At 35.5% G+C, this 22,072-nt stretch overlaps 1 protein-coding gene across 12 annotated transcripts in view; it reads right to left on the reverse strand.

Moving 5' to 3' along the window:
• The window catches only part of LOC120426136 (cell adhesion molecule Dscam2), a 430,444-nt gene that overhangs the window by 54,453 nt on the left and 353,919 nt on the right, over window positions 1–22,072 (reverse strand). For all 12 annotated transcript variants that reach the window (XM_052710852.1, XM_052710859.1, XM_052710849.1 and 9 more), the window contains exons 3-7: window positions 20,591–20,752; window positions 20,363–20,509; window positions 19,439–19,559; window positions 5,519–5,967; window positions 3,449–3,593 (exon numbers count right to left, since the gene is read on the reverse strand). In XM_052710852.1, the coding sequence (XP_052566812.1) occupies window positions 3,449–3,593; window positions 5,519–5,967; window positions 19,439–19,559; window positions 20,363–20,509; window positions 20,591–20,752 (1,024 nt within the window). The remainder of the gene's footprint in view (window positions 1–3,448; window positions 3,594–5,518; window positions 5,968–19,438; window positions 19,560–20,362; window positions 20,510–20,590; window positions 20,753–22,072) is intronic.

Consider the following 22,072-nt stretch of genomic DNA (forward strand, 5'->3'; position numbering starts at 1 on the left):
TTCTTCGTAATGGTGCTTACGTCATATAGTTAAATGAAAGAAAATTATGGATTTTGCTTGTAAATTGCTGTTCTAAAACAATGCAAAAGGTTTGTTGGCATTTGAATGCTGGCAGAAGTTGAAGCAGTGATGTAAATGATAAAATAGAGTTTTGAAAATTTGCCCTTTTTAACTTACCAAAACGGTTGCATCTTGGCGCTGAAGTGACAAAAACTAATTGTTCGAAGTGCTAAATTGTAGGGAAAGAAATCGCTACAAGATGAAGAAATTCGTAAAAAATTCAGGCAAAAATTTTTTTTCCAGCTTTAACAAGCAGGAAATAAAAAAATTCGACTTCCTGGATTTATATGTAGGGGAGAGTCGGGAGACTTGATCCCCTTTTTTTGTATCGCAAATAACTCTGTCAATTTCTCACAAAACTATAATCTTTTTGCATGAATTGAAAGCTTAAACTTCCAACTATGTTTGGCTGGTAAGGGTATTTCATCAGATAAGCTCTTCGAATCATGCCAAGCGTTTTAAAATAATATTTTAAACCGGCGTTTTCAAAATGTTGGGGGTAATTTGATCCCCCTTTCAACATTTTGAAGAAATCTTAAGCAAAATGTTTCTTTTTCATCCAAACTTTTAATTTTCTATAAGTTACAGCAATTTCACATTAAACCTGTATGTTTGTGTTCAAAATAAAACATATTTAGCATGCAAAATATTTAAAAACTAAAAATTATCTTTTAAGACCAAAATAGAGCATGTTTACAAAAGCTGGTAATTTTTGTTTACAAAACTTTTGAAAAATGGTTCAAACTGCAGTAAGTTATGTACAACTATACTAAAGGAAACTATGTACAAAAACCCAGCCCAATTATTTAATCTTGAGGCTGATTTCAGTGACTGTAAAAATGCAGGGATCAAGTCTCCCTAAACGCACTTTTTTAAGCAATTAATTGTAAAAATAATACGACGATAAATTTAACGTCAAATGCGTAAGGAATTTGGAGTTGATATGTTTATCAAACAATTCATGTTTATAAAACATTGTTTTTAATAATTTTTGAGTGTTTTCTTTACTTATCAAAACAAATAAAAAAGATTTCTTGGAAGTTTTTTGCAGCACTTCTTAGAAAAATGTGTGTAACTCAATCTATTTTTTTTTCTTTTTTTCTTTTTGTTTTCTACAATGAGTTTTAGTCAATTTCGCACAACTTTCTAGAACAAAGCTAATTGTTTTACCCACATGCTGACGAGATACAGGCTTGGGATCAAGTCTCCCCACTCTCTCCTACACAATTTTTTTTGGTAGGAACTATGAATTAAAGTGAAATACGGGGCAATTCGAACGAATTTTTAAGATGTTAGAGCAAAATATGACAATTTCTATGAAAACAGACCATTTTTAAATAAATAGCAAATCACGAGTTCGAAACCTGATAATCTGAAGATTTGATTGTATTCTGTAGACAGCTCCAGATTAACGGATAATATTTTTTTAATTTTAATTTTTTGAGTAAAATTTTAGTTTAACGACATTTTGGTTGGCCAGCCATTCTCTAAAAATCAATTTTGTCAAATAGAACGTGTCCACTATTGTGACAAAAAAAAATCGACATACAAAAACGTCTTCATTAAATCGTTGATAACTCATCAGGGTTAGCTCGGATCGATTTGCGGTCTTCGACAAAGTTGTTGGTGGAATTTTGAAATTTCTGCTTTTTCTCATACATTTTTGCGAATTTTCCCATACAAATTTCAATGATAAAAAAGCGACCCTTAACCCTTAAACGATTTGGCTCGAAATTGGCACAGTTACTTCTTTTTACCTTAAGAATCGAGGGGGTATCTCTTACGATTTTCCAAAAAATCATGCTTTGTATTATTCGTTCTCATTAAACAAATTTGGCTCATGTCATTTTATGAAAAATGAAACGAATCTGCAATAATCCAGAACGGTATTTTTCATTTTAAACAAAAAATAATTTTAAGTGTTTTTTTGTAACTTTGCAAGGTTATTTTTTAGAGTTTAACAATTTTTACAAAAATGTAGATAAGACAATATAAAAGTCATATATAAACATAAGTTATTTGCTTGTAAAAAAATTTTTTTTCAAAATATACATTTTTGAAAAAAAATCGAATTTTGAATCCGGGGTGATATCAACAGGTTTGAGATTTTTCTGCAAAATGTGGAATAATACAGAACATGGTAGAGAAGTCAGAAGAAATTTTCATAAAATTTTATAAAAGTTGAAAAAAATAGTTGTATACAGCAGTTCCATCAGAAAGTTAAAGAAAACAAATAAAAGTGCTTCAATTTCCCTAGCCGAAATAATTACACCGTATTTTTTTGTTTGGCCATCAGGGTGACCTATAGCCATGTTAGTGTGGTCCAAAAAAAAAATGCAATTTTTGTCGATTTTCACAAAAAAAAAACACACTTTCTAAAAACCATAACGTTGCTCCATTTTAAACAAATTTTAGCTGTCTTGAATGCAAATGAAAGATGGTAGGTATCAAAAATCTAGCCTAACATTTGAAAAAGTCTTATGAAAACGACGGTGACTGGACCAAAGAGCCTATATCTGGACATATTTTTAACGTATTCCTCGGACAATTTTACATAACAAATCAAAAAGTGGGCTAGGATTTCAAGATGTAATTTTTTGAAAATAAAAATGGGTTTTTTGCCGCGCTCGCAAAAACAAGAAAATGACGAAAAAAGGGTTTGAACTTATTTTTCATTATAACTGCAAGAACTTGAAAGTTCAGCGATGACCTATACTTTTTTGTGTGTTAAAAAATGGATTTTTCAATTACGAACGAATTGTTTAAAAAAATGATAATCTTGTGACAACAAATCCTATCAATGTCACCCCGGTTTACGGTGACAAAAATGTTAGCATTTGAGTTATGGAACAGGATGGATAATAAACATTTATCAGATTAACCGAAGTCAGGCAGCAGTTTTCCGATCAACAATACTTGAAAATAAAAAAAAACCTTTTTTCCAGCATATTTTATTTCGTTTATTTGGGATTTTATGATGAGAGTAATTATTTGATAATCAAACTTGCATTTCTTGCATTTTAATTCAATCCTTTTGAAATTGTCGTGATTCGATTGTTCGAACGTTTATCTATGGGAGTATAAAAAATAAGATGGAGCGGTTGCTTAACATGATTCCATTTTATGGCATATATGTCATATTTACAATTTTTTGATAAGAAATTCACTTAAATTCATTTTTCGTCAAAAAGAGTGTAATCCAGGGAACCTAAACCAATCATGCCTTGACGAAACTGAAGCGTTTACTGACATAAACATAAAAAAATGTCGAGTAAATCTTGAGTAAATTCATCAAGATTTTTGCTGAATATATTTTTTTAAAGTACAATAACGAAATGTTTCCGAAACATTATAATAAACATTTAGGAGTATTTAAAAAAAAACTCACCGTCCGTTCGTGGGCAGCGGAAATCCGTCCAGCGTCCAGGCAATCTGCGGCGTCGGATTACCCTGGGCCGAACACTTGAGTGACACGGCCGGCCCCGGCTGCAGGGTCTGCTCGATAAAGCTGTACACCAGGGATGGTGGGGCGTCTGAAAAGGGATAAATGGGAAAAGAAACGAAATAGAGAAAATACGTGAGCGTGGGGTAAAAAAGAAGCGAAAAAGTGAACCTCAGAATAAACAGAGACATAATAACACACCCAGAAAGTCCACAGACCGCAAAATGCCGGAAATGGAAATAGTACACTAGGGTGGTGCACTTTTCTTATGAACAGCATAATGTTCCAAACCTTGTGTTTTGATCAAACAAAACCAAAAAATACTTATTTTTGTCGTTGAAATATTTTTGTATGACAATTTTTCATTTTTTTTAAATGATCCCTTCTAATCGCCACCGACCTAGGAGTTCGTGCAGACTCTCCGGACCGCAGCCATTTCCAGCACCGTAAAGCCGCCCGGAAGGGGAAGCCAGAGTGGCAGCGCGGAACCCAAGAACAGCGATTTACGAGAGAACTGGCTGATAATTAATTTGTGGTTGAGTAATTTTGCTCCGTGAAGCTGTTTCCGAGTGGAAATTTTTTTTTGTAGATATTTTCTCGGTCTCCATTCTAGTTAGGTGGAGGGGAGGGTTTAGGATTGTGGTTTTGACTGGGAACTGCCGAGGTGCCGCTAATGCCCTTTTATGTGCTCTTCGACCGAAAAATTATCATCATTAAGATGCTACCAGCACCGGGCGTGAATTAGGGTTTCGGGTTGAGGTCGAGCAACGAAATTTGAAATTTTATATAAACACGTTATTATATTGCCCTTGGTGGTTTCCTTGGGAAATGGGGGAAGGCTCGGAAAATTATGTGACTTTGCGGTGTAATTATGGGGTTCTTTATTTCTTCGGGGATTATCTGAGGGTTTTTTTTTCGCTCTCGTAAACTGGTTGAACTTTAATTCCCTCAGGAATTTAACTATTCGAATTTTGTCATCTTGACTACCAAGCAGCAAACTGGATTCTACCTTTGTCACAACACTGCTCAGCAAAGCATAATGTTGAAATCTGAAATCTTAACGAAATTGAAAAACGCATGGGTAATCGCAATTTTTTTTCAGAGCCCTTATCAAAAATTGAACATTGTAATAAACCAGCAAAATTACACTGGAATTTCAAAATTCGGAAAAAAATACACCACGTTACAGTACAGAATAGATCCGACCGTTTCCCCTTGGTAGTCTAGGTGTTGTGAACCATTTCAGAATCCCATTACCCGTTTAATAACCGAAGGCGCTTTATGGTTAATTAAGTTGGATGTTGTTGTTTATTTAAATTGGATTTCATTAAAATTAGATAAATAAACAAAACCAAAACTAGAGGATGTTTGCATTCGGGGAACTTTTAGGGAGCTTTCTGACGGCCTGACCCCAACTTTTGTATTTGTATTTGTGTGGTGGCGTTTAGCCAGGATAAACGAGGCCACCAACTGGGGAAAGAACAAGAAAACGATTAGTACACACTCCTATGTGTGTGTGTGTGTTATTTTTAATATTTGTCTAGCTGTGTTTTAGGGATTATGCAGTGCACAAACACACGTAAACACAAACAGGACCAAATTGGCTTTCCCTGGCCTGAGGATCGAGAAGGAGGTGTTGCTCGGGGTTGGATCCCATACGAGGAGAGGGGGTGGGGGAAATGATAAAATCTCAATCGACTCTCGAATGGGATCTGCGAGGGAAATGGCTGGCGGTGGGCCAAGCGAACCGTATTGACCCTATTTTGTGCATCGTTTTTTTTCTCTCTCTGGATGGTACTAATTCGTAATGGCTGGCGGCCCAGAAACCATTTAGTTTGGGCAGAGCGGGACCGATTAGCTTTGTTTTGAAATGGTTGGTTCGAAGGTAATTAGGATACTGATAAGGACAGTAGTGTGATTGCATAATTATGCCAGGTGAAATAAGTTTAAGATTTAATCTTACTCCCTCTAGTAGCATTTCCACATGGAAGGCACACCGGCGAATAAGTTACTCACCTCCCAGCTGCAGTTCGGCGCTCGCCTGGAACGAATCTCCCTCCTGGCGGCGCACCACGCACTGGTACATGCCCTTGTCCTCGCGGGTCACGCCCGTAACCTGCAGCGTGTCGCCGACCCGGCCCGAGCTGGGCAGCTGCCGGCCGTCCTTGAACCAGGTGATGTGCTGGGGGCCCGCGTTGATTCCGTTCGTCGTAACCAGACACCGGAACTCGGCCGTACCGCCCATGTGAACACTTAGCACGTTTGGGGATATCTCAACATGAATCGGCGTCGAAACGGCCAGCCGCAGGTCTGCGCTGGCCTCACCACCGGCGTTGGCCGCCGAACACTTGTACACGCCGCCGTCCTCGCTGGTGACCGCCTCGATGGCCAGCACCGGGCCGAGCAGTCGTATCCGGGCGCCGGACGATACCGAAATCGGTTCCGGCCCGTTGTGGGTGTACCATCTGGAAGAAAGAGAATAGGGTTGTAGACTTAGTAGACCATATTCTTTATTTAAGTCGTCGTTTTTAAACGATTCTTGACTTACGCAACTCTTTTTAAGTAATGGCCATGTTTTGGATTGAGTTTTTAATATTTTGTATTGAGCGTGTACAATTGCCAGATCCCCCCCCCCTTCCCAAATTGTTCACGTGTTTTATGGATAGCCTCTTACACAACTCGAAATTTCCGTCGTTGTTGTCAGTAAATGCTTCAGTTTCGTCAAGGTATGATAGATTTGGATTTCCTGAACACGTTCCAGTCGACAGAATTAAAATTTAATGAATTTCTTGTCATTAAATAACATTGCAAATATCGGGTAAAAAATTTATTACGTTTATTTATGGAGGTATCAAAATTAAGGGAGTGCGCATAGTTGTTTATCAGTGCACATCAACCAAAGCTTTTTGCACCGAGATTTTTGTTGCACACATTACTGTATTTTAAAAACTACGAGAACTTTCGATATTATTTTGGATTCATCCCTTAAAGTTTACAGATTTTTTTTGACAAAGTTTGATTTTTTTCTTAATGACATTGTTGTAGGATTGGGTCTGTAAGTTCGCCAATTTGAGAATAAGAAGACAACAACTTCCTTAGTTGATGTTCACTCCTAAGATGATTCCATATCCATATATGAAACTGAAGCGTTTACTGACATCAACGAAAAAATGTCAAGTTGTGTTACCATTTACTGTTGATAATCTTAACTCCAAATTACACACATTCAGTAATGTCTTGTCTGTATACAAAAAAGATAATCTAAATAAAAAATAAAAGTAATAAAAAGTCTAGACTACATTCTGAACAAGAAGAGACGTTTATAGATTATAAAATAAAAATTGAAAATTTTTCGTGTACTTTGTTGTGCTTTGGATATTAAATCATGCATATTATTCTGATTTCTATGAAATTTTGTGTGTACTTTTTTTCTTTTTCAGATTTTCTCATCGATTTTGTTTCTTTAGCAAAGTTAAAGTTATTAAAGATTTAAAGAAAAAAAATTACACATTAACAAACTACCCATTCATTTAATTCGACTATTCACACAAAAAAAAGTCAAATTTCCGGGCTTTCGAATAAAAATATTTTTAAACTGTCCAAACTAACCCTAACGTTTGATGTGAACGAAAATATAAGTTTTCGACCCTTTTGAAACGTCGGGGTTGAATTGAAAATTTTGACAATATTTTTGTTTGAGAGATCGGAAAATTTCCCGATACTTTCTTATTTTGACATTCAAAATTGAGCGTCACAGTGTATTTTTTTGAGACCTCAAAGACTAAAAAAATCGGTATGTCTGATATTTGGCACCGTGAAGAGCCTTTCCTCTTTCCCGAAATTTTGCGGGGTATACCGAAATATTTCGTCGGGGGTATAGAACAACTTTTTTTTGAAGATTATTTTTCGATTGTATGGGATATTTGTTTAAAAAAATCACAGAAAATCGGTGTATTCATGTTGATATCACTCAAATTTATTATGAATTTGCCTTGGGGACTCTAACCAACTATATTTGACCAACTAGGCAGTGCCCATCATGTTAAAGGTAATTAAATTAAGAAGTTTTGGAGAAAGGCACTATTTATTTCAGGAAATTGGGCATATCTCTGCTTATATTGAACAAAAACTGATACTTTTTTATGGAAATGTTCAGAAAACAGTTGTCTACAATGTGATTGATTCCAAAATGTTTAAAATGTTATAGTGTGATGTGGCAGAGGATTGAAAAAAATAATTTTCGGAACCTATTGGGTAATAAACAGCATATTAAATAAATAATCTAAGTTTTGTATTGTTTAACGCTCAAATTTGTATCCGGGCAATGTGTTGCTGTAATTTCGTGACAAATTGAACAAAGAAAAAAATTACTTTCGGTCGTATCGGGGTTTCCATCTTGGACTTAGGGGTAATTTCAAAGAATGCTAGAAATCTGGTAAGTTTGGTTCGAATTTCTTTTATTGGAGGTCAAATATTATTCAAATATAGTTGGTTAGAGTCCCCAAGGCATATTCATAAGAAATTTGAGTGATATTAATATGAATAAACCGATTTTCTGTGACTTTTTTTAGCAGATATCCCCTAAAATCTAAAAATAATCTTAAAAAAAAAATAGTTGTTCTAGACCCCCCAACGAAATATTTCGGTATACACCGCAAAATGTCGGGAAAGAGCCCTTCTTTCATGGTGCAAAACATCAGACATACCGAATTTTTTATCATTAGTTTGTTCTAAAAAACACACTGTGGCGTACATTTGCTTACTTTATCGTCACTTAAAAATTCAACTCTATTTTGGTGATGAAGAGAAGGCCTGGTAGATTCTGTAATATTTTCTGACGGAGACTGTACCTTAGCAACCATTGGTCAAATCTTCAATATCTTCGAAGCAACTTTAAAGGGAATTTTCTTAACTCTCCGAAAATAATATGTTCAGAGATGGTCATGAATTTTGCAGCTGGAAATAGTCACGTTATGAAAGAACCATTTGTTATTAGGTATAAGGCCGTTGCTAATATTTTTTTCATAATTTATGTCGTAATTTTTTCAGGTATTTTTTTTTCTGAGGGGTCCTTAGCAATACTTACAACTTTGCGTAAGACACCAAATCGATCAGAAAATCCTTTTTCAATGTACACATTTTTTGATATTTGGATAGCCTTTTTGTATGAACAGTAGTGTGACAAAATAAAAATAGTAAACTTTGGAATTAGTTTAGGTGACACACTGTCGAATCTTTAGGCAAAATTAAGCATCTGAGTCAATTTTTAGCCCAATAGATTATGGTTTAGGGGTCGCTGTTCAGAGTTCTAGATCAAATTATCAAAAGATCCTATCTGCATAGGAAACCCATGACTCATAGGTTGTTTGTGAAGTTTTTATAGGCATTTTTGAGATCTTTTTTTCGATTTTTCCAGAAAAGTGATGTTAATTGTGTGGTAATTTTGTCAAGAGTGAGATTCTAATGCAAAACTTAATGCTCTACAATTTTGTCAAAGGGTGCAAGGCGATCCGATCCGGATCCAGGCAAATTTTTAGCGATTTGAAAAAGACGTTTTTGTATGAACAGATTTATTTCACCAACTTTAAAGTACTACAGCGAAACAGCCTACTTTTATCAACTAAAAATAACAGAATCGAAAAGAAAAACATTTCAAAACAAATGCTGAAAATTTGTACTTGAACTTTTCAGCACTTGTTTTGAAAAGTAATACTTTTCAACATTTTTTTTATGATTTAAACGATTTATTGACAAAATACATGAACATTTGAGTTATAATTCCACTCAATAGGTGTTTTTCAGAAATGCAAATATGTTGTATGGAACTCGTTGCAAAACTTGTTTTTTTAGCCCTTGTCGTACTTATCCAACTCGGTGAACCTCGTTGGATAAATGTACGAAACGTGCTGAAACTACTACTAACAAATCGCACTCATGGGAGAATTGCTTTGCTGAGATTTTTCGGTCCAGGAAACAAGAGAGAATTCCACGAACAAAAATGCAAAATCAATTTCATCTGAAGATGATTTTTTTTTCGTTGCTTCAATTCCAGTTCGATTTCCACTTCAAGTTGGCTGGCTGGCCGGCCGGCCATTATCTTGTTCTGGTGAGTGACAGCTCCACTAGGAGTGTGGCAGCGCAACTTTTGCCTTGCCGACTTTCTGAGAAGGAAACAAGTCGGAATCAATTTCCGCTGGCCGGTGCCGGTCAACTTGAGTGGAATCGCAAAACTTGACACGGGTGTGACGAGCACTAAGAGTTTTCAAGCAATCAATTTGAATTGAGATGCCATTCAAAAGTTTGAGTCTTTTTTTAGTTTTTTGAAAGAAGCATCTGTTATGAATTTGTTTAAAAAACTCTAATTTTTCTTTTAAATATTTTTACTGGTACTTTTTGTATCGACTGAGATTGAATTTCTGTTCTATTTTGTTGAGAATAAAAATGTGAAATTTCAGGCAAAATAGACTAATTAACCAGCTTAAATATTGTTCCAGGTCATTTGAATGTTGAATTCAAAGCAAAACAAAAGCAAATCGAACGCAAAATTGTGTTTTATTGATTTAATGAGAGCTATTAGGGAACATTTTTGCGTTCAAACTCCGCCGTGACTTTCGTTTCTTGCGGGTAGCCGATAATGACCGTCCAAGCATAACTGACCAGCGGGAGAAAGGGTTGAGGGAGGCACTTTGGCGGAAAATGTCGCTCGATTGGGGGCGGACAATTTATGCCAACCACTTTTCTGCTGCCGGTCTGCTGCTGACAGATGATAATTGGATGGGAAATGTTTTATTTCTCGGCGTGCGTTCGCCAGTTGGGTGGCTGTTTCTGGCACGAAAAAAGGGGGTCAGTCTCTGCACGTGGTCAGTCTGGTGGTCAGCGGGTAATTAATCGTCGGTGATTATTATGAATAAAGGCTGCGGCAAAGTTTGCTTGCGAATGAAGATGGATATCGTGCTGATTTGCAAACAGTGTTTGAAACCAAGGCCATAGGGGGGCCATCAGGGGTGCTCAAAGTTTTTGGATGCCGGGCCAAATTTGAAGCTCAAATGAGCTTGCGGGCCAAATGTATAAAAAAAGTTATTTAAAAAATAAATAACTTCATTTTAATTTAAAAGGCAAAAAACTACATCTATTAATTGAAGTTTTGAGAATTTGCTGTTACTTTTTGAACATTTCCAGACTTTTTTTTTGATTAGGTCTTATAAACATATGAAACACAATAGCTTATAGGACCTTTTCAAAAAAAACTCTAGATTTTCGTTATTTAAAAAATAAAAGACAGTTTTCCATCAGTTTTATTGCTTTTTTTTGTATTTTTCAAATACCTAAACAACTTTGCAATGAAAAAAAAATAGAAAATGTATTATTTTCAAAAAGTGTAAGATTGGACGAAAATAAAAATTTAAGCGAATTTTCTTTCGCTCTAGATTTCTAGATATTTTTTAGTAAACCCGAACATGCTCAAATTGAAAATAAACGCAGAGGTATGAATTTTAAATTGATTTCAGCTGATTGCACATTATTTTCAATTGAAATTTGTATGTTTGCCTGAAAAAATATTTTTGTCTCTGATTTTTCGAGCCGGGGAAGAGTTGGATTGAAAAAGGCTTTGAAAAATATTTGCAACAGTCTTATTCCTCTGATTTTAACATTTAGTCTGCCTGAATGAGATGGTAGCCAATCAGATTCGTTATCCAACTGTCAGTAGTTCAAACCCCGAGATGGAAGATTTCTTAGTGCTAAATAAGTTAATGGCTCAGTCCATAAACCATGATTACATTTTTTTTACTTCAGTCAAATTTAAACATTTCATATACATTTCCAAAAATGTTTATTGAATATTTTGATATTTACTAATTTTATTCATATTGTAACGTGTGAAATTGTTTTAAATTAGAAAGATTCATGAAAATTAATATAAAATTTAAAAAAAAACATAAGTTAAAAATAACCCTTGATTTTGAGAAGTATACAATCACGGTTTATTTTCAATTAACGGGCCATTTTACATGATCATTCAAAATTGGTCCGCGGGCCACAAAAAATCACTTCGCGGGCCACGTTTGGCCCGCGGGCCATACTTTGGTCACCCCTGCCATAGATTGACGCAATAGTGTGAGAAAAGGTCGTACTTTCATGAGTGAAATTGTATCGTATAAACGTGAAAAACATTAAAAAAACAAACGTTTCGGTTGTTTCAGATTTCTGGAACCACTAGGACACCTAGGCCAATCTTTAATATTTGTTGTCAAAGTATAAACAAATACTTGTCAAACTGTTCGGATGAAATTTGCCGAAGATACAGGTCGTCAATGTTGGGGTCTATTTTAGCAGGTTCCCGATGATCACTGTGATGAAATCCATATTTCGAGGTCAGTTTCAGATATTCCCTTTCTAAGTCTCATTTGAGACTAAGAGAACGAGACTTGGTTCAACACTGTATTTTGGCAATTTTTAGTTTTGGGTAGAACAGGACCCCAATACCAAGTGATGGTTAAAGCCCGTCACTTTAACATAAACCTTCCCCTAACTAGAGAGTCTAGTCTAGTTAGGACACCCCACCATCGATTCACATTACTGGTGCCGTATATTTTCAACGTTTCCTCGTTACCAAGTTCTAATTCCGGTTTCCAAAGCTGCCAACGGCCGACTGGACTCTTCGGAAGGCTTTGGGCATTTCATCGTAATAATAGCATTTTCCGGAGTCCCCCCCCTCTCTGTGTAATATTGAAGGTATGTGCGGAAATGAGTTTTCCTCCTTTTGTTTCAACTCTAACACTGGGTTATTACACATCTCAGTCAAATGTCAGACCAGACTAGACTGTCAGAAGCGATTCACATCAGAAATATTTGGATTAATTCAGAATAAAAAAAATAGATTAAAATTAAACTTAAAGGTTTTTTAAGTCATTTTTTTGTAAAATTTTAAATGAAATGTTTGACAGTGCAAAAACACAACAAACCAATGACTGTAATGATGATGGAAAGTCTAGTGAAGATGATGAGCTCTAGACAGCGGTTTATTTTCCATTCCAAGTTAAGGTCGGTCCTGACAAGGTTTAGCGAAGAGTTAATCATGATGGATATTAATTTCATCGAAAATATGAAAACGCGTTTCATATCGTTTCATGGGAAATATTTGAATCTGAATCCTTGTGCTTATTCTGCTCATTGGCAGTTTGTAACGCTAGACCCACTAAAAGATATTTCCGATGGAATGGTCCGGATGGAAAAGCAAACATCATCAGCTAATCAATTTCTGTGTGCATCCGGATAGACTAGACTGGCTTTTACTACTAGCAGTTCTCGGATTTACGATGCATCCACAGCGGAGATTACATTCCATCATCGGAGAGGGGCTTTCAATCAAAAGCTCGGATGATTGTAAACAAAGAAAGAATGCTCTGCCCCCGGGGTCACTCCCACGGGGGCTGATGATGTGGGAAATGAAATGGGTTGGCTTCTGCAGTGGAAAAGAAGCTTTTTTTTTGCTTTACAGATTATGTAAAAGTTGGATCTGTTTTGAAAAGATTTTATGGTTTCAGGGCAATGAAAGTAACTTTGTTGCTAATGGCCAAAGCATAGAATTATTTTTTTGTTTGTTATAAAAAGCATTATCGGTACGTGTCATGCAGGGATGCCAGATACACAGATTTGTCTGTGTTTCACAGACTTTTGAGCTTGCGTCAGACATTTTTTGAGGTACACAGACTTTGAAAAAACTTCAGTAAATAAATATTTTGCATAAATACCAACTGGAAGTTATTTCGATAGTCTTCAAATGCTTAAAAACGCAATTTCTGATGGATTTCCATTACTGTTAATTGATATATTGAAATTTTAGACAAATACACAGACCTACACAGACTTTTTTACAGACATTTTAAAAAATCATGTGGCATCCCTGGTGTCATGTTTCAGTTTTTTTGTACAGTTTTTTTTAAATAAATTACAATATTGATTGCACTGAAGGGATTGTTTAAAGTAAAATTCAATTCAATTCGGTTTTATTGGTGAATAATCAAGATACAATGAGTTATTTTGAAGTGCATAACAGAGTTTTGGAGTTCCTTACAGCTGTGTGTTGCATCATAATCCATTTAGGAACAATTATTTCTTTAACTAAGGCACTAGCAAGAGTAAGAAAAAACAATAAAAAAAAACTTACAGAAATTGCAAAGGAAGGGATTTTTTGATATGTTTTAGGGGACAAAAATCCGCAACTTTTGAGCCATAGAGAAACATGGTCAAAAAATCTGCCGCCGAGTTATGAATTTTTGAAAAAATAGTGATTTTTGGAAAAAATCGAAGTTTCATGCAAAAACAAGTTTGACATTATTTTTTAATGCAAAATTGAATTTGCAATCGAAAAGTCCTTCACATATTTTTTGATAAAGGGCTCCGTTTTCTAGATATAGCCACCGAAAGTTTGATTTTAGCGAAATATTTGCAGTTTTTCAATTTTTAAAAATAGTGACCAAGAGTGACCATTTTTATAAATATATTTTTTGAAAAGTTCAGAAAATTTGCTATAAAATTGTCTAAGAGACATTGAAGATTGGACCTCTGGTTGCTGAGATACAGCGGCTTAAAGAAAAAGAAACACGAAAATTGAAGTTTTCTAAGTCTCACCCAAACAGCCCACCATTTTCTAATGACGATATCTCAGCAATTAATGGTCCGATTTTCAATGTTAATACATGAAACAATCGTGAAATTTTTCGATCTCTTCGAAAAAAATATTTTGAAATTTTTAAATCAAGACTAACATTTTAAAAGGGCCAAACATTGAATATTACGCCCATTTAAAATGCTAGTCATGATTTAAAAATTTTCTTATTATTTTTTTCGAAAAGATCGGAAAATTTCACGAATGTTTCATATATTAACATTGAAAATCGGACCATTATACCTACAACTTTGCCGAAGACATCAAATTGATCAGAAAATTCACTCAAAAGTTACAGCTGTTTGAATATTTACATACCATTTTTGTATGGACAGCTGCCAAAATTGTATGGAGACTTGTATGGGTGAACCAAGGACGCAAAATAGCTTATTTGGTCATAGGGAAGGCCCCCACAAAGTTTGAGTCAAATCAAAAAATACAAAAAATAAAAATGGTCGAAATCGGCCGATTTTGTAGAGAGTTGCTCAAATATATTATTTAGTTATTCGCCGGGACTCGCGTTGTAGGGGTAAGCGTGGTTGCCTTTCACCCAGTCGGCCTAAGTTCGATCCCAGAAGAAGAGGTTAGGTCGTTAGCTCAGTCCAGGTGTAACTCAATCGGAATTAAATTCGAATCGTTTATGTATACCGTTTCAAACACAACAACCGATTCCGTGTACCGTGTTTGAGTTGACTGGGCTGTCTTGGTGGAGTCGCTGGTAGGCAGTTGGACTCACAATCCAAAGGTCGTCAGTTCGAATCCCGGGGTGGATGGAAGCTTAGGTGTAAAAAGAGGTTTGCAATTGCCTCAACAATCAAGTCCCGGACTAGAGCGTCCAATTTCCAGGGGTTACAAAATGTCCGGGAAACGGGAAATTTTCATCAAATTTTCCGGGAAATTTTAAATTTATCGAAAATTACTATGATCCTGTACACAGCAACAAATCCGATGGTAAAATCACCTTTGTGAGCAAAAGTATGTATTATTGTATGAGAAAACGTGTACACAAAAAGCATGTACCGAAGAAAAAAATCAGGTCTGCTCACTCCAAAAATAACATCAATCCGGCGAGAGTCAAATTCAAATTACCAAGTCCGCGCCCCAACCCTCTCGACTATCTCGCCGCTAAATATATGATTGGATCTTCACCGATGTACCTGTAGGTTCCCCATACATCGTATGCAGATAACACAGTATACGACGTACGGAAAACCTTCTGTTAAATTGCGCAGATCCACCCATTTGCACAGCGGCGAGATAGCCGAGAGAGTTGGGGCGCGGACTTGGTAATCCGAATATGACTCTCGCCGGATTGATGTTATTTTTGGGGTGAGCAGACCTGATTTTTTTATTAAGTACATGCTTTTTGTGTACACGTTTTCTCATACAATATTACATGATTTTGCTCACAAAGGTGATGTGCATGCTTTTGCATGCGATTTTACACAGATTTTTTACTGTGTATCTGATTAATATTTTGCAACAGAATAGTATAGAACAGCAACTTTAATGGTCAAAATGAGTGTGAGGATCAATTAATGGCATGACTGCTTGAAAAAAATTATGCAACTTTGAGAAAATATATAAATTTCTAGTTTTTTTATGTTGTCTTACAATTCGTACCAAATCAAAAAATAAATATTATCAGTATTTTTGTAGAGAAGTATTTTTTCAATCAAAGTGTACAGTGGACAGTGAAAATCTATGCTCCACAACAATAACAATAAAATTGCTTTAAAATTTGTCTCATGGAAAAAATCCTTTAGAAATAATGCTTTTAATGGCAAATAACTTATATCGGAATAAATATTTCAACTTGAAATAAATAGATTCCTAATCATTGCATTTGCCTTAAAACTCTAATTTCTAGCGCCATTTAACTTGAAACACTATTTCATGAAATCACAACCTAAAGTTTTAGAATATTTAAAGTGAGTTTTTGAAATATGGCTTCATATTTTGAGTAAATTTCATATGATACGAAGTTGTTTTTTAATGATTTTTCATGGCTCCCTTTATGACATATTTTAAGTTGTATGGTTATATGGCCTAATCAATTAACTAGATTAAAAAAAATCATAGTGTAAAAGCGGTTAAAATTAAGCGATATTTTTTCATATTTAACCCTCTTACGCCCTTGGTAGCTCAGGTGCTTCATAAATTAATTTAATCAATTTATTTAGTTAAAACTTCAAACAGTAATTTCTCGAATACTTTTGAACAAATTCTTGTCGAACAACTCTTTTTGAAACATTTAATTATATCAATTCAATTTTCATCCAATTTGGTGAAGGTGAACAAAAATGTTAGACAAATCTCAGTTCTGATCTTTGCCGGATATTTTGAAATGATATAACAAAAAAAAATCATTTAAATGAATTTGCGAAAATAAAATAGTAAATATTCATTCCATAATAGCGTAATTTTTGTCATATAAGCAAACGATATTCCTTGTTGTGAATGCTACAGAAATAAATATTATCTGTTTTAATGTTTAAAATCAAGTTCTCTAATTATTATTTTTCGTAAAATTTCAAAATACTGGTGCCAAAAAGGTGGGAAAATGAATACTCCCGCTTGCATTTCGGGAATTCCCGAGAAATTTACAAATTTCCCGGGAAACGGGAAATATTTTTTTCCGGGAATTCCCGGGACGGGAAATTGCACGCTCTCCTTCGGACACCTAGTTTCGAGTAGGAATCTCGCAATCGAGAATTCGAGCGAATAAATTGATTGAAATTATTAGTAATCTTCTTGTTTGATTATAAATAATAACTTGCTTCAAAAGAAAGTGGTATTTATTTCCATCGCCGTTAATCTCATGAATGAACAATTTAATCTGCAAACAAATTGATCTAATAGAAAAACATGTTGAACAAGCTCGCTTTTAATTTAAATTGTAATTTCATCAATGTAGAATCTTTGGTGTTTTGAAGGTTAAAATAATTTTAATGTTTTTGCATAATATAGATAACGCTAATACAAATAAAACTGGTTGAATTCAGAATTTACTTTAGGTTACTTATGACAATGGAAATGTATTTGTACTTTGGCATAAAGTTACTTTCAATAGTGTTTAAAAACAAATGCTTCTGTTGAAATGTTTAATTCCTGTGTGACTCAAAAATATTAATTTGCTGAAACCTTCCCTTTTTTGAGGTATAGCTATTAAATAAGAAGTAATATTCAACGAACCATTTTTTTACCTTTTTTTTAAATCAGCTTTTTTATGTGCAGAGATAAACTGTACATTCAGTGTGTCATAATAAATGTCTTTTCTCACAAAGGTGATGTGCATGCTTTTGCATGTTTTTATCTAGATATCAATTTTTAGTTCACAGAATATATTCCTGACATAGTACACCTTAAATCGAGGTGTAAAATAATGTTATTTCTAAAAAAATATACTTTCAATTTGCTCTGATAAATAAACTGTCATGTCTGAATTCAAGAACTAAAGTTGTAGAATTGTTGCAGACGAAATGAAGAACAATTTTGCAGAAAAAAGTATGACATTTTATCCATTTACTGCAAAGTTATGTCTATTTTAGTGCCAATTTTCAAAATTCTTCGATATTTCACTCATTCCTGTTATAAACAGCTACTATGATCATACTCAGAAGGATATAACAAAAAATAAAATTTGGCGGTCATAAATTCCAAATATGAGCTTGATTGAACTTAACAGGAGCTGGCGTTTTGCATTTGAATTTTGAATGAGATTGAACCCATAGAAAACACTTTTTTTTTCAAAAATGTAGATTTTTTAGTCACTTTGGTCACTGGTGCGTTTTTTTACCAGAGCAAACTGAAAATATTTTTTTTTAGAAAAAACATTATTTTACACCTCCTGATGACGCTGGGACTCAGTTAATGGATCGCTTTAAGGTGTACTATGTCAGGAATATATTTTGTGAACTAAGAATTGATATCTAGATGAAAAGGTACATCTTTGTCCAGAGATAGACCGAGTTTTTAGAGTATTTTTGAGTTTTTAGATGATATATTAGGCTTTTTAACTTCAATTCGAGATAAAATCAGATTTCACCAACAGAATATTTTGGGAGTTGATTTTTCTGACTCAGAATAGTCCCCCCAACAACCTCCAGAAAAAATTTCCGAGGTGCATGCAAGTTGCATAATAATCCCCTTCTTACCCACGGTGTTCTGTATTAAATTTGAAATACTGTTTAAAAAATATAACTTAAAAATGTTTTGTTTTAAAAATGAATATTAGCCTGTCCCATTTTGAGGTCATGTCGAGGAATTTCAGGTGCTCACTTCTTAAATGATAGATTATGATGTTAGGAACAATGTTTTCTTAGACAAGAAAAAATTATAAAATACTTTCTCGCACCCCCTAGTGGATTTACTGAAAAAGTCACTTTTTTGAACAAATTTTCTAAAATCGCTTGGAATCAAAACAAAAACTATTTCGATAAGGTGTGTATTATCTTCAAACGATAGGTTTTTGTCCATAGATTAAGATGCACTATCAATATTGGACCAAAATTTAAGTTTTTGGACTCTCCCAGGCGGATTTGTGTCGAAAAAATCGCATTTTTTCGAAACTTTTTTCAGAAATGTTCATTTAATTTAGAGTAGCCTATTTTTCCCAGTAAAACCAATACATGCAGCTTGTAGGAAAATTCATGGCGAGCATTTTTCTCTGTGAGAAAATGCAATTTCGACACTCCAGAGCCGAGATATTTGAGTTTTAGTGAGGAAAAAAGTGCCAATTTTCAAAATTTCTCAGAATTCAGAAGCAAGGCCTACTAATTACACGATGTAGCAAGCATATGTCTCAGAGGTCAGGGTATGCTTTTTTATAGTAATTTTGGCCGCTGAATCCGAATCTGAAATCAAATTTCGTGTAAACAGTGATGTGTTGGAGCTACACCCTTTTGGAATGTTATTTGCGTGTTTAAGAGGCAGTTTTTGTAAATATTGCTCGGTTTGTTCTAGAGGTCGTATCGAGGTGCTCCGATTTGGATGAAACTTTCAGCGTTTGTTTGTCTATACATGAGATGAACTCATGCCAAATATGAGCCCTCTACGACAAAGGGAAGTGGGGTAAAACGGGCATTCGACTAGGGGGTGCGAGAAAGTATTTTATTATTTTTTTTGTCTAAGAAAACATTGTTCCTAACATCTTAATCTATCATTTAGGAAGTGAGCACCTGAAATTCCTCGACATGACCTCAAAATGGGACAGGCTAATGAATATGCACTGACAAATGAGAATTTATACTAAAACTTCAGCTTACCGATATTCAGGCGATGGACATCCTTGCGCCACACAAAGTAGGACGGCGCCCTCGTCCTGTGACACGGACACGTGTGACGTGTGCTCCACGACGCTTGGAGATACGATGCCACCTCGTTGCTCTGAAATGGGAATGAAAATGCATGATAATTTAAAGATTTTGCATGTGCAATCGGACCTTACCTAAAAAAAAATATTATTTTTTTCAGAATTTGAATTCCTCTTTGTAAAATTCCTTTCAATCCTTACTCACAAAACAAATTCTTACAATTCCATCCACCCACACACACACAGTCAACAGTGTTCGCACTTTCATCTGTCAACCATTTAAACGCTTCGTTTAACTTGCTCGGACACATTCCAGCCCCTTGTCCTTGTCCTTCCGCAATCTCCACTCACACTCACACAAATCCTGACGACGACGACTTCAACAGGCCGTGTCTTTTACAGCAGCCACCCAAACAATGGTTGGGGAGGGATAGAAGCTCTCCACTACCACTCTACTCTGTTGGCTGTCCTGTGTCATTTCCGTTTCAAGTGGGCACATAGAAACTGGCGGTGACATTTCTGGAAAGCTTTCGAGCTCTGTGCGAACTTCCATTAGTGTTGTACTGTGTGTACTGGCTGTCTGGTGTAGAATTTGACAAACTATTTGTAAACGAAATAGCAATGAGTTTGCTTAGTTTAATTTGAATGTAAAACAACAGATTCTTGGGAAGTCATGTAAAGTTGGTGAACTATTGCTCGATTAGTGTTTAATGTGTGACATGCTTCATTTCATCAAAAAACCAAATTTTCTAAAATAAAAATGTAGGCATCTTGGACGAAAATATTGTCCCTTTTCACCCCCGTTCATAATTGACATATATAAACCAATTACTTAATCAAGCATTCCCTCTAATTTAATCCCACCAACTTTACTCACCACTCATTCGTATCTTGGCCGGACTGCTGGTGACGACCTGCCTCGTCAGCTTGTGCATCGTCCGACACCGGTACGACGGGTACCGGTCGTTGTACTCTAGGTTATGGATTAGAAGCTCGCCAGTGGGAAGCAGGTGATATTTACCATCTGAGCAAAAAACAAAAAGAATAAAAAAGCGGAAAACCCCTATTAGTGACCGGTTCCGGTGAGGTTTGGGACGCAACTCACCTCCCTGCAGTGAGGGATAGATGTAGAAGGCGGGTTCCTGCACCCAGGACACCACCCGTACTAGTTCCTTAACAAAATTAGGCACTACACAACGCAGAATAGCGGTACAGCCACGGGACGCGGCCAGCACTTCGACGTCGACTTTGTACGCTTGAGCAACCACTGGAATGAGAACAGGGAGGATGCAGAGTTAGATGAGAGATGAACGCAAATTGCATCGTTAGTGAGGGCGACCAACAGGGACGACGACGACGGGGTGATTATCAATTTAAATGAGGATCGTCGCAATCAGGGGACTGTCCGGTCTCGGGAACACGTTCAGTAACGTTAGCGTAATTGTAATATGGAGCAGGTGCATCATCAAAATGAGACTATTTTTTTTGTCTTGATGTGGTCCTCTAGCTCCGACCTTTTTGTGTTTATTTTTTGGCATATCGATGAGGTATTTCCAGATATTACATATTTTTGCTCAAAAGTGACATTTCTGCTAAGGCGGCATCCACAAGCATTTTAAGAGGGAGGGGGAATTGTTTTTGCCTTCCTCACGTTACTGAGGAAAGGCTATAAAATCACTCAGAAAATGAACTTCTCAATTAGACCTCCTAGACCCACCTTCATGTATACCTATCGACTCAGAATCAAATTCTGAGCAAATGTCTGTGTGTGTGATAGGATGTTGATCAAAAAATTGTCACTCGATTATCTCGACATTGGTTGGACCGATTTTGTTCGTTTTTGCTTCATTCGATCCGTCTTGGGGTCCCATAAGTCGGTATTAAAAACTATGCAGTTTAGATAAGTACTTCAAAAGTTATGCTAAAAAACAGTTTCAACAAAAGTCCGGAAGATTGTAAAAAGGGTGGTTTTTTGTAAGAAAACCCGTCATGCTATAAATTTTCAGAAAGGTATTTGAAAGATCTTCCCAATGCGTCCAAGACATTGAAGATCCAAAAACTTTATCAAAAGTTGAAAGCGCTTAAGTATTATTTACGCACTTTTTGCATTTTGGATAGCACCCTTTCAATGTGAGGAAGGCAACCACCTTGGGGTGGATTAAGTAACTTTTTTTTTAAATTTTGTATTGGATGATAAAAAATCCTCGACAAGCTGTAACGTATTTTGTGGATGGAGGCGAAAATTATCTTAAAGTTTAAGGGGTAAATTTAATTTTGCTTCAATGATTAAGGGAAAACTATTTTTGTTAAACCCTATTAATTATGCTCAATATTATTACTTAGCTTATAGAAATGACGTTTCAGCATACAATTTTTAACTTTTCATCACAAAACGTTATTCAATCCACCTTTAGGTTCCACCTTAACATGTTTGAGCAATTCCAGCTCAAATCAGGAATTTTTCTGATACTTTTGTACCCGACCCTCTCCGATTTCAATGAAACTTTGTAGACATGTTATCCTAGGCCTATATAAGCCATTTTTGTGCATGTGGAGCAAATAGTACTCGAGAATAACATTTGAGAAG

The sequence above is a fragment of the Culex pipiens genome, chromosome 3 (genome assembly GCF_016801865.2).
Source record: "Culex pipiens pallens isolate TS chromosome 3, TS_CPP_V2, whole genome shotgun sequence".
Lineage (NCBI taxonomy): Eukaryota > Metazoa > Arthropoda > Insecta > Diptera > Culicidae > Culex > Culex pipiens.